General features: G+C 45.0%; 5 protein-coding genes across 5 annotated transcripts; 2 read left to right on the top strand and 3 right to left on the bottom strand.

Annotated features, from left to right (window-relative positions):
- The first annotated feature begins 410 nt into the window (after positions 1-410).
- LOC133901957 (auxin-responsive protein SAUR36-like) lies at positions 411-1,219 on the top strand. The gene has a single exon (XM_062343512.1). The coding sequence runs from the start codon at positions 500-502 to the stop codon at positions 1,097-1,099; it is 600 nt and encodes a 199-aa protein (XP_062199496.1). The 5' UTR covers positions 411-499; the 3' UTR covers positions 1,100-1,219.
- A 4,975-nt stretch (positions 1,220-6,194) lies between these two features.
- Positions 6,195-6,982, top strand: LOC133901606 (auxin-responsive protein SAUR36-like). The gene has a single exon (XM_062343022.1). It carries the CDS (start codon positions 6,453-6,455, stop codon positions 6,894-6,896), a length of 444 nt encoding a protein of 147 aa, XP_062199006.1. The 5' UTR covers positions 6,195-6,452; the 3' UTR covers positions 6,897-6,982.
- Positions 6,983-8,552: 1,570 nt separating this feature from the next.
- LOC133901605 (auxin-responsive protein SAUR36-like) lies at positions 8,553-9,256 on the bottom strand. Its single transcript, XM_062343021.1, has one exon. It carries the CDS (start codon positions 9,216-9,218, stop codon positions 8,667-8,669), a length of 552 nt encoding a protein of 183 aa, XP_062199005.1. The 5' UTR covers positions 9,219-9,256; the 3' UTR covers positions 8,553-8,666.
- Positions 9,257-10,907: 1,651 nt separating this feature from the next.
- On the bottom strand, positions 10,908-11,509 carry LOC133901607 (auxin-responsive protein SAUR36-like). Its single transcript, XM_062343023.1, has one exon. The coding sequence runs from the start codon at positions 11,451-11,453 to the stop codon at positions 11,013-11,015; it is 441 nt and encodes a 146-aa protein (XP_062199007.1). The 5' UTR covers positions 11,454-11,509; the 3' UTR covers positions 10,908-11,012.
- A 1,376-nt stretch (positions 11,510-12,885) lies between these two features.
- LOC133901609 (auxin-responsive protein SAUR36-like) lies at positions 12,886-13,566 on the bottom strand. Its single transcript, XM_062343024.1, has one exon. The coding sequence runs from the start codon at positions 13,373-13,375 to the stop codon at positions 12,947-12,949; it is 429 nt and encodes a 142-aa protein (XP_062199008.1). The 5' UTR covers positions 13,376-13,566; the 3' UTR covers positions 12,886-12,946.
- Positions 13,567-16,700: the final 3,134 nt, after the last annotated feature.

Below are 16,700 nucleotides of genomic sequence, written 5' to 3'. Positions count from 1 at the left end.
ATGGAATTCATATGAGATACCACATGAGACACTAGCAATCCAACAGATCGCCAACTGACAAAGTGATATGAAGTTGTCGACCAAATTGTTTGGACCACTGAACACATTTAATCTGGTTGTTCGGATGTAATGCGTTATGGGCATGGACAACTGTCAGACTATATATCTCAATCTGAAGAGCCAAATCAGAATTCCGGATATTCAAGGAGGAAATTATAATCACCCAAAATAATTGATATCTCATTGCAGAATCACAGGCAGAACTGGTCCAGACACGTTGGACCCAATGTTCATGTGGTCCTCATGAAACATACCTCTTAGCCACCACAAGGCATGTGAGTATGGCAGCACACTGAAACTGTTGGCTCCAGCAAGTGCCAAGCAGATGGCCCCAGAGAAATCTAATCAAAATCACACTCCTATTTCCTGCAACATTGCATGTTCTGAGCTCATGGCCTTGTCTCTTGCCAGCCTGAGCTGATAGCTGCACTTAAACTGCATGCTTCTCTTCTCCCTCGCCTATAAATCCATCAGTTCAGCACCAACACTTCCATCAGTCCATCTACAAGCTAAGTTTTGTTTACACCTAGCTGAATACCACCTGATACAAAGGTTCACTGAACTTTCAGAGAAGAAAGCAGGAGAAGCAACCATGTTCAGTGCCAAGAGACTTGTTCAAATGGCCAAGAAGTGGCAAAGAATGGCAGCCCTCGCAAGGAAGCGACTCGCATCAACGCCGGCCAAAGAAACCAAAGGATCGTGCGGCACGTCGACGCCGGTGGCCGTCAAGGGCCACTGCGTCGTGTACTCGGCCGATGGGAGGCGGTTCGAGGTTCCTTTGGCGTACCTCGGCACGGCGGTCTTCAGCGAGCTCCTGAGCATGTCGCAGGAGGAGTTCGGGTTCGCCGGCAACGATGGCAGGATCACGCTACACTGTGATGCTGCGTTGATGGAGTACGTGATTTGTTTGCTTAGGAAAGAGGCCTCTGAAGAGGTTGAAAGGGCGTTCCTGAGCTCCATGGCGAGGCCTTGCCACTATGGAAATGGCTTGACGCAACCGATGGGACTTAGCCATCAAATAGCTGTTTCTAGCTTCTAAAGATTAGCCAGCAAATTTTTTCCTCTTTGGCTAGCTCTTTTCCTTTCTTGCATAATGTAAAATTGTAAATACTCGTGGGAGATTGGAAATGGAACTCTGAAGACGTTTAATCACAAAGAAATGGAACATAGATAACTGCATGTTGTCTGAAATCTGATCTAACAAACTGGGTTGTGTTCGACTCCTTTTTTTTAAAAAAAAAAAAATCTGACTACAATGCCTTGATTCAGCTCCGGCGTTCGACGAATAAAGCCATAAAGACCATGCACCATAAACTAAACTCGGCTCTGCAAACTCGTTCTGCAAAGCTGCCATTATGCTTGGGTGTCCTCGTCTTGAAATGGGAAGACAGTTTTTGCTGAAACTGAATCGCTGGCCACCGGATTCAGCACAAGATCAGAAGCTTGTTCAGGCCGTCCATCTCCGCGCGACACACCTCAGCCACGTTTCGGCGCGCATGGCGAACACGATCCGCCCGGCAACGTCCTCGGAGAACCCGTCCAGGGGCTAGCTACCACAGGTGCAAGACGACGTTCCCACAGGGCAGGGGATGGACGCGTCATCCAGGGACCGCGCCGCGGTGTAGAGCTCGCCTGGGGGGCCCGGGCGCGGCCGTGGCGTGCTTGGCGAGCTATGGACGTGAGCCGCAAGGCCCACGACGCCGGCGGGCACTCGGAGGAGTCTGATCGATGAAGTCCCACCGAGCCCTTGCTTGCCTCCGCGAACAGCACGCGCAGCCACCGGTTGTCTACCAGCCAGGCCGGCAACCGTCGCCGACGTCGTGTCTTTCGGCGCCGTGGCCGCCTCGACGGTCTTTTTGATCTGTAGTACATCTGTTCCCATTGTTACTACAAGAACGTCTTTCCTGAAGTACAAGTAGGATGCAAGAACCATAAAATATATTCCTTGTTACCGCAACAACATACTTCCTAAGAATTATTACGGTGCTTGGGGAACCTCAGGTTCCTTCCGCTCCAAAATGTTTTCACGTTTGCCCTTAATAAGGGCACTTTAGGAACATCATTTGTTCTAACGAAGGACAGTTTAGTAATTGATCCTTTAGCTAATTAAGCTCTTGTAGCACCTCTCTGTCTCTTCGGTTGCCGGCCTTCCTCATCTTCATTTTTTTCTAGAAAAAAATCAATATATATATATATTTTTCATCCGAACCATCCTAACGTAAGCTCATCGTTACTCGTCACGGTTCATTTGTTATTTTTCACATTGTTTTTATAGTATACGTTCCGTGGAAATCGAACCCAAGACCTCCTCTCACGTGAGTAGCCACTTTACAACCTCACCTATCACGTAGTTATGATAGAAACCAGATATTTTATCTTTTAAAATCCGAAGTTCATGAGTGACAAGTCAGAACCGTGACCCGTCACTCATGGCTAAATAATGACGTGTTGAAATCTTTGTCATGAGTGACAAGGAGTGACAAGTCAGAATCATGGTCTATCACTCATGAATAAATAGTGATAGGTCAGAATTTTGACCTACCACTAATATTTACATTCTCCAATTCTTAAATTACAGTTATCAGAGCTCAAAAAGGTGCAATTATATTAATTCATTCTTTTAAATAAGTTTAATCATTGCAGAATCGGATCCACAGTGACTGCCACCTCTTTCTCTTAGACCATCGTAATTTGATAGGTGATCCGAAGTGCCTCCAGTAAAATAGACATAATTTTTGTATACGGACTCCGATTTCAACATATTTTTGACTCTACGGATATTAAAAAAAAAAGTTACATCCGTGCCCCCTCCCCCACTTTATCAGGTTTAGGGAATTTTTCACACCCAAAAACGGACTGAAAGATTGAGTTCTCATCCCTTGAAGTTTCTACACTGTTTTCAGAATGCGCGTTTATGCTCATAGCTGTCACCCTTTACATCAAACTTGAGTAGAAATGTACAATAATTTGTATTGTAGTGATGCTGAGGTAAGAATAAATAAGAGAAAAATAAATAAATATATAGCATCATACCATACATATATGCATATATAAAAAAATATAGCAGTAAGTGTTTGTTAGACTTAGTTAGAGGCTTTATTCTTTTGCGCTTTTTGATATAACATAAATGATTTTTCTGTTAAAAGACTAATATATTGTTCCCCTCTTTAACGTGTTGAAGTGAAGCATACATTGACAGACTCACAATGTTTTGAATTTGAGGACATGCTACGAGCATTTGCGTTAGAGATCTGGAGTCAAATAAAGGAGATCATGGGATTTGCCTAATAAGCTTTTTTTTTATTCTTCTCTCGTGTTGCTTGGATAATACTGTAACTACAACCACATTGAGACCAGTTAATAGCTTGATGTTTATGTGTTGATAACAATGAGGTTGTGAACATGTGATTTATGGTTGACTGTATATTCGAAGGATAACCTTTGTGATGGTATTTATAAATACTGTCATTAGTAATGGTCATAACTTGACCTGTCACTAATGACTAGCTTACGACTAATGACTAGCTTACGATGACCTAATCTGTCATCGATGAGTTATTATTAGTGACGGATCGCAACTTGATCTGTCACTAATAACTGATTTACGATGACTTGTCACTGATGATTCATCATTAATGATAGATTATAATTATATTATATTACTATTATTATTATTATCAATGACAGATCATTTTACGATCCGTCACGTAATTTTATATCTATTTTATCTATTTTTCGTGTAATGTAACAGAAATACCGACCACTTGGCGCACGCGCACGAGAGCAGAATCCGCTCAAGTACGTGCGCTTGGCGCCGTCCCCGCAAGCGCGCTCCAACTTTCCACGTACCCGACGCCTGCACCGTCCACCTTCCTCACGCGCGGCGAGCTGCACCTTCGCCGGCGCGGACTAGCTCACGATGTGGTGCATGGCTGATCTCTCGCGCGCGGCGCTAGTACGGGACGCCGTCAGGCGCGAAGGCGAATTCGGTGCAGCCGTGGAACGTGGGACAACAATGCCAACCGTCGATCCTATCAATCGAGCACGCCGTGCGCTTGCTTGCTTCGGATGAGGTTGAGGCGGCGTTCCCAAGCTTCGTGGCGAGGCTGTGCCACTGCGCGAGTTCGTGACATCTTGCATCGCGCCACGCGGCCACGCCTCGCTGACCCCGCGTGGCCCTTATTTTCTGATGGGTGGACCGCAGATGGGTCGCAAGCAGCAGCAGCTCCGTGCACCGTCAAGAAAATTGTGCTCGCGCACGGCCTTGGAAACGGCCGGCATCGTGCGCGCGGCGGCAGCGCCCGTCAGCGATAGCGCCGTCCACCGCAAGCCAAGCCAAGCCGAGCTCGCGGCAGGGAGAAGTTGGGGGCGCCCGACGCCCGGGCAGTTCGATCGGTAAGGCGTCACGCAACTACACATGAAGTGCTGGGAGAGGAATCGAGTAAACTCCAAGCGGAGTGGCGGCTGTTAGAACCGGCGAGCCTATCTGCTGCTCGCCTGACGAAACTGAAGATTTCGGGTGAGCTACAGTAACCTGACGAAACTGAAGAACGGGTTCAGAGTTTCAGAGGCTGATTTGGGCTGCAGTGTTACCGCAGCCTTTTTGGGTTTCTTGTTATATTTATTCGCAAAATGGGAAGATCGTGTATTCGTGTGGAGGATTAGTCGGCATGGTCGCTCGTGCCATCCCACTAACACCGAGCAAATCGTTCCATCAACAGACGCGCAAGACCGGCTTCACTACCCGGAGGGTGCTCAACTGAACTCCTGAAGATACGCTGACAGAACGACTATAACGACTAACATGACTCGATCCTAGTAGCTAGATTACACAACAGCGGCATGGAACCATCGTTCAATCTGGCTGGCTCGCATCGATCAATGCAGTGATACACGCGTCATGTGGTTGACCAGTGTTCAAACACCATAGTCAAGCACCCCAAGGCAACCCTTTTATTCACGAAAAATCCCAAAATAGTTTATACCGGTCCATCGATGATCAGGTTACTACGTAGTCCCTGGTCATCACACTGCAAAACAGCTAAAAGATCAGTGCCCTCACACACGGTGCAGTTATCATGTAGTCTACACTGAACTAACTGACGAACGCATCATATATGGCCATATTTTCAGTATCATATTGACACGGAGGTTTGGCCAGAAAGTGCGTGTTCAATTCCAATAAACTATATTGCCTACAGTAGATGCATGAATTTGGTGTATGTTCAGTCGGAGTCAGATGATGAGGATTTTTTTTATTTAATACGTAGGAGAGCTACGTATCTTATATTAAGAAGCAACCATAGAAGTTTTATACGACGGCCCTCGCGTCACCTGAACGGAGGCCTAGGCTAGAGCATATTTAACACATGATTACAGGAAAAGAGCAACAAAAACAGCATAGAGCAGCATTCAGAGCACTGAGCCGTAAGCCCGTAAGTGCTCAGCCGCGCAGAGAGGACGCCTAAATCCTTTGCTCCGGCCTGTATCCAGCGCTCGGTGTCAGCTCTGATTAGCACCACAAGGCAATCCGTCGAAATGTGATGATTGTTGAAGACAATGTTGTTGCGCAGAAGCCAAAATTCTCCAACAGATCAGGAGGAAGAAGGAATCCAGACCCTTGCGCAGCTCAGCAGCGACACGCCGCCGGAGGTCCATCCACCAAGAGATGCTTTCTTTCACACTTAAAACCAGACACTGCCCACAGCAAAATGAAGATAGGGAGGATACATGGATTGAACGTTTCAGTCAGATGACATGCTGCAAGAGTGCAAATAAAACTGGAGTAGCCTAGTTGCAGTCATGTAGGTCCATGTAGGAACAGTGAGAAGAAGGCAACGATATGAAGTTGTCGAGGAATTTGTTTGGACCGCTGAACATGCATAATCAGATCCTTCAGAAACAATGTGGTATGGACACAAAAACTTTCAGATTGTGACCTTTAAACAAGACGTACTAATCACAAATAACTGGTCCTGACAAATTGGACCCAATTACATGTGGTCCTCATGACCCATGCGGCGCCTCATAGCCACTACAAAACAGATCAGCATGGCAGCACATCGTGAAATCCAAGCACCCAAACACTGGTACTAGTGGCTCCAATCAGCACCAGACAGAGTGCCCCAGAGAAATCTGATCACAACCACGCTGCCTGTCTTTGCAACATTGCATGTCTCAGCTCGTGGCCTTGTCTCTTGCCAGCCTGAGCTGATAGCTGCACTTATACTGCATGCTTCTCTTCTCCCTCGCCTATAAATCCATCAGTTCCGCCCCAACACTTCATCAGTCCATCTACAAGCTAACAATTGTTTACACCTAGGCACCTAGCTGAACACCATCTGATACAAAGGTTCTCTGAACATTCAGCCAGGAAAGCAGGAGAAGCATCCATGATCAGTGCCAAGAGACTTGTTCAAATGGCCAAGAAGTGGCAAAGAATGGCGGCCCTTGCAAGGAAGCGGCTCACGTCGACGCCGGCGAAAGAAACCGAAGGATCATGCGGCGCCTCGACGTCGGTGGCCGGCAAGGGCCACTGCGTCGTGTACTCGGCCGACGGCAGGCGGTTCGAGGTCCCGTTGGCGTGCCTCGGCACGACGGTCTTCGGCGAGCTCCTGACGATGTCGCAGGAGGAGTTTGGGTTCGCGGGCGACGACGGTAGGATCACGCTGCCGTGTGACGCCACGGTGATGGAGTACGTGATGTGTTTGCTTAGGAGAGAGGCCTCTGAAGACGTGGAGAGGGCGTTCTTGAGCTCCATCGTTAGGCCTTGCCACACTATCTGCAGCGTGGTGCCATCGATAGGACTCAACCAGCAATTAGCTGTTTGTGTATAGTTCATGATGCATGTACGATTTTGCTCAATAAGATGTAAGATCGTACAATCTCAGGAAATGATATGAAGGATTTCGCAACCTCTCTAATCTTAGCAAATTAGTGTGACAACTGAAGAGGTTGCTTCGTTTCACTTCTCTGTTTTAAGTCTGTCTGAACTCCATCGTCTCATTGAATCGCCACTAATTTGGATCACGACTAATAATCGCTATCCAAGTATTTGCGTAAAACCCTTAATTTGGATCGCGATTAATAATATCTATACAATATTTGCATAAAATCTCTAATTTGGATTGCGATTAATAATCGCGATCGAATTATTTGCATATAACCCCCTTATTTGGATCTCGATTATTATCCGCAATCCTGATTTTTTGCAAAGCAGTCCTCGTTCTCCCCGGCTCATGGCTCCACTTCCCGTCCGGCGACGGCGACGGCCGTCTCGTCGGGGCGAATGGATTTCCGTAACTCCACCGGCTGTCCCCTTCCCCGCTGGATCTCTCCCATGGTGGACCTCCTCATCGGCCTCCTCCGCGTGCCTCGCGGGGCGCGTCCTCGCCGAGCACGCCGCCTGCGTCGGAATCGGAAGCGGCTGCTTCGGAGTGGTTCCATGTGTGCTCGCCAGCAAGCGCCGTTAAGTCCGAAGCGGCTCACCAGTATGCGCTTGCCGGTGGGCGGTGGCGTCGGGTGCGGCGTCAGCGTCGTCCGCGTGAGTGCACCGCGCGGCAGGTCGTCGGCTCGAGCGCTTCCTCCACGCCGCGCTTCGGTGAGAATCCCAAATCAAATAGGCCCTCTAATCGGTGGTATATAGCAAACCAATCAAACTTGCTCAGATTACTTGTTCATGTCGTCAAGCAAGCAGAAAGCACGACGTGTAGTTCGTCGGTTTTGCATGTGTACAAACTAATTAGTACTTGAAAGTGACTTGTTTACTAGTACTAATTTCATCAGTTCTTGGTTAATGCCATTAGCCCATGACTAGGAATGCCTCACCATTGGCTAATGCCGTTAGTCCATTGCCAGAAATGACTGCAGCGCCATATGCGCATATTTCTGTATTCATTGGTGGTCTGCTTGTCTTATAGCATCTCATGTGGCACCCATTTCTTAGCGTTTTCCTGCAATTTCCTGTGGATCTTCGACCAGCTACGAACCATGCATAGTTCATTATTTCATTGCTGTACCTGTGAGTGCAAGGATTGTACTTGACAAATAGTTTGGAGCTTGACTAAGTTCGTGCTGGCAAAATTGGCTTGAACATTTGCAGGTCTCCAAGCTTATGCACACCTTTAATTATTCGCCTTCTCCTTTTAATCTTGTATTCACAGTAACTATTTGACGGCATGTCCACTTCTTTTTGTCCAAAATATATACTTTCTCGTCACCTTAAGTATATACATCACCATTCATCAGACCATTCTTGATACCATTGTACAGAAACTTATCTCCCATTCGTATGCGCTAATATGTTGGTGTTTTCTGTTACAGAATGTACATCTATTCAACATTAATATATTTTTCAAAGAAACCCGACATATTAAAAAGTTAATACTGAATTTCCTCTGCAGGTGCTAATTTCCCAGGTTCCTGCTATATCAATTGCAGCCTTTCAAGATTAACAAGGATTTACAATTTTACATTACATTTTTCTCAAAATGTCAGGAGAATCATGCTGAACAAATAATTAAGAATAATATAATGCACAGTTTCATCTTCTTTCCTTCTACCTAAGTTGGGACTACTTCAAATACAAGAGTACAGAAGAGATGACATTAGGAGCTGCAAACAGCAAATTGCTGGCTAAATAGCCCCAAAGATGGCGCCACACAGCTTGTATAGTGGCATGGCATCGCCATGGATCTCAAGAATGCCTTCTCAAAAACCTCTTCTGAAGCATTTCTTCTAAGAAAGCACATCACATACTCCATCACTGTGGCATCACATGGCAATGTGATCCTGCCATCGTCACTTGAGAATTCAAACTCCTCCTGCGACATCCTCAGTAGCTCACTGAAAACTGCTGTGCTCAGGTACACCAATGGCACCTCGAATCGCCTCCCATCGGCGGTGTACATGACGCAATGGCCCTTGCCTGCCACCACCACTGAGCATCCTTCGGCTTGTTTTGATGACTTCGTGGTCAGACGCTTCCTCCCAAGAGCTGCCATCCTCTGCCACTTCTTTGCCAGTTGAACAATTCTCTTTGCACTGATCATGGTCTGTTCTTTTTGCTGGCAGGTGGAATCCTGAAAAACTCTACTTTCAGTCGCACTTCTCTGTTTGTGGATGAAGTCAAGTGATGGTCTTGGAAGCCGCTTCACCATGAATTTATAGCTGAAGGAAAAGAGGGCATCAAGTTCAATGATTGGGTAAGGGACAAGGCCATGAGCATGGCACATGAGATGTTGCAAGCAGACCAAGGCAAAGTGATTGAGACTTGATATAGCTGGCACCAACTGCTTGGTGTGCGCTGGATACATCACGATTGCACAACCACATTGGCATGTTTAGCGGGCAAGTAGCACAAGGACCCCATGCAAAATGGGTCCAACTTGTGATGGATCGAGAGCTAGCTCCATCAACTTCCAGCTATTGTGAAATGAGGTATTGACAGACAGGTATTGTGATATGTGCTTGCAGCTTGGGCCCAACTTTCTATGGATATAATGGATGTTATGTTGTTAAGCTCCCATTTTTTTTTAGAATGGTAAATTAGCTGCTAATGTTTATTGGACAGAGCAATAATTTCACAATTATAGGGAATCCTAATCAATGCAACACCATTGAGATTGCAATCAGTTGTAGCCAGTATCATGGTGGGATATAGCATGGTTGAGTAGTCTTTGTTTAGCAGATGAAAAGTCGACTTTGTTGGATCTGTGTGTACATTATACATCTCTACTTGAAGCGGTGTGCTTACAAATTCTATTAGGTGTGAAAGGGTGTTAATTGATGCAGCATAGGCAACTTGATGAACAGTACCATAGTCAGTTCTGACTGATGGCCTACCTGACTTGTAGCACTCCATGTGGAATCCATTTCTTAGCGCCTTCTCTGCACTTTCCAGTAGGTCCATAACCTTTTTTCTAAAAATTGTAAATGATAGGTATGGACTAGTCTGATGCTGACACACTTGTCTTTGAGAATTTTCAAAGCTAGTGTCTTTGTGTTCGAATGATTTCTAATTTTCAGTAATACTTACACATCCGTCACTTGTTTTTACTCCAAAATTCAGCCTTATACTTCTAAATAAAACTGCATGTCTCTTCCATTTGATGTTATTTTATACTTCACTCATTATTATCTTGAAGGTCTTCTAAATTTTCATCCTGAGGGTTCATCGTTGAAAATGTCTCTTAAACCACCTGGACATCATTTTTCTTACTCAATTTTTTGTCAGAAGCTTAATTTTTTTTTTAAGGCAAGAAGCTTGCATGGTAGGTTGTAGATAGACTTGTCATGTATTCTCTGTGCAGCAATATGGAACACCTTCTCTCCTATGTATATATAAGAGTGGCATTCATTATTGTATGCAATGTGAGAAAGAAAAATTGCTGCAGCTTCTGGTTGGCCATATTCCTACTTGGTTGCTTGCAAAATTGAAAGGGCTTCGTATAAGTTTTTTCCTTTTCCTCTTTCCCATATCTAGCTTTCTGACATTGTTCTAGGCAAACCACAAAACAGAAGATGACACCAGGGTTTCAGCATGCTAGTCTTTAAGCTGCAAACAACAAATTTGCTGATTGGTTTCAACACCTTGGCACCACACAACAAATCACTAGTGTTGTGGCAAGCATCAGCACAGGACTCAGCAACACCATCACTCCTACTTGTATGTGCTAATATTAACTATTTTCGGTTAGAAAATATACATCTATTGAACTAATATATTTTTCAAATAAGTGCAACTTAAAAATAATACTTAATTTTTACTGCAGGTGCTATGCCAGGTTCCTGCTTAGATCATTGCTGCCTTGCAAGATTCAAAATGCTGATTTCCTCAAAGTGGCAGGGAAGTCATGCCGACCAATTCATTAAGATCGAGAGAATGTACATTTTCTTTTTTCCTTCTACCTATGCCAGACTATTTCACATAAAAGAGTACAAAATAGATGACATTAGGAGCTACAGACAGCAAATTGCTGGCTAACTAGTCCCAGAGATGGCGTCACACAGCTTGTATAGTGGCATGACATGGCAATGGAGCTCAAGAACGCATTTTCAACCTCTGCTGAAGCATTTCTTCTAAGCAAGCACATCACGTACTCCATCACTGTGGCATCACATGGCAGTGTGATCCTTCCATCATCACTTGTGAATCCAAACTCCTCCTGAGACATCCTCAGTAGCTCACTGAAGACACTTGTGCCAAGGTACACCAATGGCACCTCGAACCGCCTCCCCTCAGAAGTGTACATGACACAGTGGCCCTTGCCTGCCACTACCGTGGAGCATCCTTCGGGTTCTTTTGATGACTTAATTGCCAGTCGCTTCCTCCCAAGGGCTGCCATCCTCTGCCACTTCTTTGCAAGTTGAGCAATTCTCTTTGCGCTGATCATGGCTGGTTCTTTTTTCTGGAAAGTGGAGACTGAAAACTCTTCTTGTGTTGCAATGGTTGTGGATGGAGTGATGGTGTTGGAAGGCCACTTAACATTGAATTTATAGCGGAAGGAAAAGAAGGTGTCTAGTCAAGTTCAATGATTGGGGAAGGGGCAAGGCCATGAGCATGGTGTGTGCAATGTTGCATGCAGACCAAGGCAAGGAGATTAGGATTGGATATAGCTGGCCCCTACTGCTTGATGTGTGTCGGATTCATCACAATACACGGCACAGAGACATATTTAGTGGGCAAGTAGCACAAGGACCCCATGCAAAATGGATCAAATGCGTGACGGACTGAGAGCCAATTCCATAAGCTTTCAGCTATTGTGCAATGTGATATTGGCAGACAGGCATTGTGAATGCATCTTGGGTCCAGCTTTCTGTGGATGGATTGGTTTATCTCCCTGTTTGATAGAGTGATGATTATCTGCTCATGTTTATTGCAGACAATTATTTTGCAATTGTTGTTAAGGGATCCTATTATTCTACTTCGTAATGCAGTATCACTGAGATTGCAGTCAGCTGTAGAGCCAGTATCATGGGATATTTATCATGCTTGGGTAGTCTGTGTTTAGCGGTGGATAGTCGACTTAATTGGATCTGTATGTACATTGTACTTGAAGCCGCATGCTCAACAATTTGATTAGGTTTGAAAGGGACCGTGTAAATTGATGCAGCCAATGCAACTTGCTGAACAGTGTCAATTCAGTTCTGATTGATGGCCTACCTCGTAGCATTGCATGTGGCATCCATTTCTTAGCGCCTTCTCTGCACTTTCCTGTGGGTTGATCTACAACCAGCTGCGAGCCTGCAAGACTACAAACCACGGTATGGCATATTTTGCTGAAAAGTATGAATGATAATTATGGAGTAGCCTTATGCTGAAACACTTGACTTTGAGAACTTTGCTTGATTGTTCGAAGGATGCACAAGTTTCAGTAATAGTTACACATCACTTGTTTTTCCCTCCAAAATTTTGGCCTTGTACTAGCAAGATAAAGCCGTCTTTCACTTCCATTTGTCTTTTTATGCTATTACTTCGTTCCTTGTTATCCTGAGGGCCTTGTGAGTTCTAAAGTTTTATCCTGAGGGTTCATCGTCGATATGGTCAATATTTCACTTATTTATTCACACTTTTTACAGCAAAGAAGATTATTTTATAGATTGGATAGAAAGCTGTATATTCTCTGTGAAGCAGCAATAAGGAACACCTATTCTCATCTAAGAAATAGTGGTGTTTGTAGTTGTGTGCAATTTAAATTTAAGAAAGAAAAAAATGCTGCAACTTATATTTTTCAATGTTCCTGCTTGATTGCTTGCAAGATCGAACAGCTTTACATAGCAATTTTCCATTTCCTACTTCCTGTATCTAACTATCTTACAGCGATCTAGGCAAACCACACAAAACAAAAGACAACATCAGGATTTCAGCATGTGTTGCCTTCAGAAACTACAAACAACAAATTTGCTGGTTGGCTCCAAAAGTTGGTATTACACAACCATCGTAGTGGCAAGGCGTCAGCATAGAGCTTAACAACGCCTTCTCTACCTCAGCAGAAGCATTTCTCCTGAGCAAGCACATGACATACTCCATGACTGCCGCATCGCAAGCCAGTGTGATCCTGCCATCGTTGCTTGCAAACCCAAACTCCTCCTGAGAAATCCTCAGGAGCTCAACGAAGACTGCGGTGCCGAGGTACGCCAATGGGACCTTGAACCGCATCCCATCAGCGGTGTACATGGCACAGTGGCCCTTCACTGCCGCAGAAGTGCAGCATTCTTCAATTTCCTCAGCGGTCGTTGTGAGCCTCTTCCTCCCAAGTGCTGCCATCCTCTGCCACTTCCTGGCCAGTTGAGCAATTCTCTTGGCACTTATCATGGTCGGTTCTTGACCTTGGTTTTCAGCTGGGAATTCGAATACGTGTGAGATGAAATGCAAGGCTCAGTTTGTGGATGAGCTGATGATGTGATGGTGTCTAGCTAGCCAGTCGCTGAATTTATAGGCGAGCGAAAAGATAGTGCCGCGGCCAAGTGTGGTTATCATCGCGACAAGTCGGCAAGAGACAAGGCCATGCGATCGGTGCATGCGATGAGGCAATATGGTTAGTTTGGGGGATTGAGTGTTCGGTTCATGCCGGCCGGAGGCAGTAGTAGTAACCTGTACGCACCGGTTGCTCTCATATCATGTGCTGCCATACTGAACGGCTGAGCCGCGTAGGGGACAAGAGGCGTGAGGAGATCGTGTTAAATGGGGCTGCCCAGTGTTTATCCTGTTCCTCCTGGTTGCAATGTGCAAGCAGATATTAAACAATTTCGGGTGGTGACTAATCGATTGCACAATTTGGTTCTCTGCTTGGAGCCCTGACAGTGTGATATGCATTGTTCATGTTCCTAACTGATCTGTGGTTTTTCTGGACGTTGAGATGAAACCTTGTGCTGGTCTAGCACAACGACGGCTCCATGTCACCATTCCACTTGTGGTTTGCTCCATTGATCTCTCAGCACCTCATGTGACGGTGCCTGCTGCATTTTGTCGCCCCTTCCTGCACGGACCTGCATTTTGTTTGACGGTGAATGTGTACATGCGGGCGTTACGTGCCTCAACGATCCAACTGCCCAGGCGGCGGGCGGGCGGGCGGGCCGCAAGGTTCTCCGCAGCCTTGGCTTGTGCTGGTTGCAGTGGACGGCGCGGCCCTCCCTCTCTAACGGGTGCCGCCGCCGCGCGCACGATGCCGGCCGTTGTTCGAGTCGACCAGCAGAGCTCAGCTCGCAAGGCCGCGCGCGCGCCACCACACGTTTTGCTCTGCGCGCGCGCGGAGCTCAGGAACGTCGACCGCCGTCATCCGACGCGTTTCTTCCAATTCCCAAGCAAGCACAAGGCATACTCCATTGACAAGTCGATCACGCCTCGTGAGCTGGCCCGGCTGGGCGAGGTGTGCAGGCCTACTGGCCTAACTACCGCGCGCGAGGGAGAAGGAAGGCGCAGGCGCTGGGTACAACGGTGGAGCGGGGACGGCGCTGCGCACCTGGCGACGTGCTGGGGAGGATCGTGCTCCGGATGGCTGCGCGCCAGGCGGCACAACGTGGGACGGGGTGGTCGGTATTTCATTTGCCCTCCACCCACGAGGAAACTTCTCTTTTTTATTTCTTCCTCTAGAGATTGCATCGGAGTCTGAAAATTCGTATGATGCTTGGTCTCTGCATGAAACATCACCACGGATTTTTCTTAGATTTTTGCGCATTTGTGCGTGAAGAATGATAGGAAGCGTTATCACCCCGTTAGGGGCTGCGTCATGTATTTATAGGCAAGGAATAGCTCCTGCGTGGCATGTACAATTGTGATCTTTAATCATAACCAATCAAGAGATATTCTAGGAGATTACATTGTGATTTACATGATATGCTATCCTATCTCTATGCATATCTTTCAACAACCCTCTCAATCATAACTTGCACAAGTTAAAATTGCCTCTAAAATCTTCCAACTGTCGAGTACAAAGAGGATTTGTGAATCCATCAGCTACTTAATCCTTTGAAGATACAAACAGAATATCCAGAATCTTGCGTGCAACATGTTCAAGCACAAAATGATAGTCAACCTTAATATATTTAGTTCTTTTATGAAAAACTAGATTAGCTGATAAATATGTCGCACCAATATTATCACACCAAAGACATGTTGATGAAGGATGAGAAATACCAAGTTCTTGTAATAATATTTGTACCCACATTATTTCAGCAGTTGAATTTGCTAGGGACTTATACTCTGCATATATACTTGATCTTGATATTGTGGTTTGTTTTATGGTGCTCCATGACACAAGATTAGAGCCAAGAAATACTGCAAAACCACCAATGGATCTCCTATCATCTGGACATCTAGCTCAATCTACATCTGAAAAGGCACCGACTAACATAGGTGAAGATCTTCTAAAATTTAGACCAATGCTTAGAGTGCCTCTGAGATACCTCAAAATTCTCTTTACTACAGACCAATGTAGAGTGGTAGGTGCATGTAAGAACTGATATACTTCATTCACATAGAAAGAAATATCAGATCTTGTTAAAGTTAAATATTGAAGTGCACCAACCAAGCTTCTATAACGAGTAGAATCATCAAGACCTAATGGATTTCCTTCTTTGGGCAAGAGCTTTTCTGTAGTAGATAAAGGTGTACATGCTAGCTTGCAATTATACATACATGGACGTCTTAATGTATCTGAAATATACTTCTCTTATGTTAACAATAGACCATCATGTGCCTTCTTCACTTTTATGCCCAAGAAATAATGGAGATCACCAAGGTCCTTGAGAGCAAAATCTTTCTCCAAGTTCCGAAGTAAAGCAACAGTAGCATCCTGAGATGAACTGGCTACAATAATATCATCAACATAAACCAACACAAAAATTGTGACCTTGTCTTTATTGAAGAAGAATAATGAAGTATCAGCCTTTGAATCAATAAAACCAAGATCCTATAACCTCATACTCAATCTAGAGTACCATGCTTTAGGGGCTTATTTCAAACCATACAAGGCCTTATCTAACTTACACACATGATGAGCTCAAGCTAGTTAACATACAATTGACACATGGAAGACATACTTTTAGATGTAACCTTGATAAAATGGATAATTTACTGTTCAGTCCATGTACAAGCATATGACAAACAAAGATCTTTCCTTCTCCAATAATTTTTTGTGTCATTTAAAACTCCCTTTGAAGATAAATATCTTCATGTGGTATATAGGATGAGGGGTCATATTGACTAAAGATAATTTAGCAAATGCAACTGGAATGGGGATCTTAAGTGTAGCTTTTATAATCAAAATGAAAGTATATATCACTTGTTCTTTGGTTGTCATTTTGCTAAATCAATTTGGTGCATTCTTAAAATTGTCCTTGGGATTGACACACCAAGAAATATCAGTCGTATGCTGTGCGGATGGGTTAGAGGTGTTGGGCAAATTAATAAGAAAAAGGGGGTTGTTTGGGTTTTGGCCCTAACAAGCCAAACCAAAATTTGGTCAGAGGCCAAATCAGGGCAGTGCCAAATTTTGACCGGCCAAATGATGTTTGGTTTGAGGCCAAGCCAAAATTTTGCTAGCCAAAAAATTTGGCGCACTATTTGGCCGTCCGAGATTTGCCCAAAAACAGCATGACTAAATTTTGGACTCAAACCAAATGAAGGCCAAATTTTAGGG

The sequence above is a fragment of the Phragmites australis genome, chromosome 20, assembly GCF_958298935.1.
Source record: "Phragmites australis chromosome 20, lpPhrAust1.1, whole genome shotgun sequence".
In the NCBI taxonomy this organism is placed as follows: domain Eukaryota; kingdom Viridiplantae; phylum Streptophyta; class Magnoliopsida; order Poales; family Poaceae; genus Phragmites; species Phragmites australis.
Note: the sequence above shows the minus strand (reverse complement) of the source record. Positions and strands in the feature narration are given on the sequence as shown.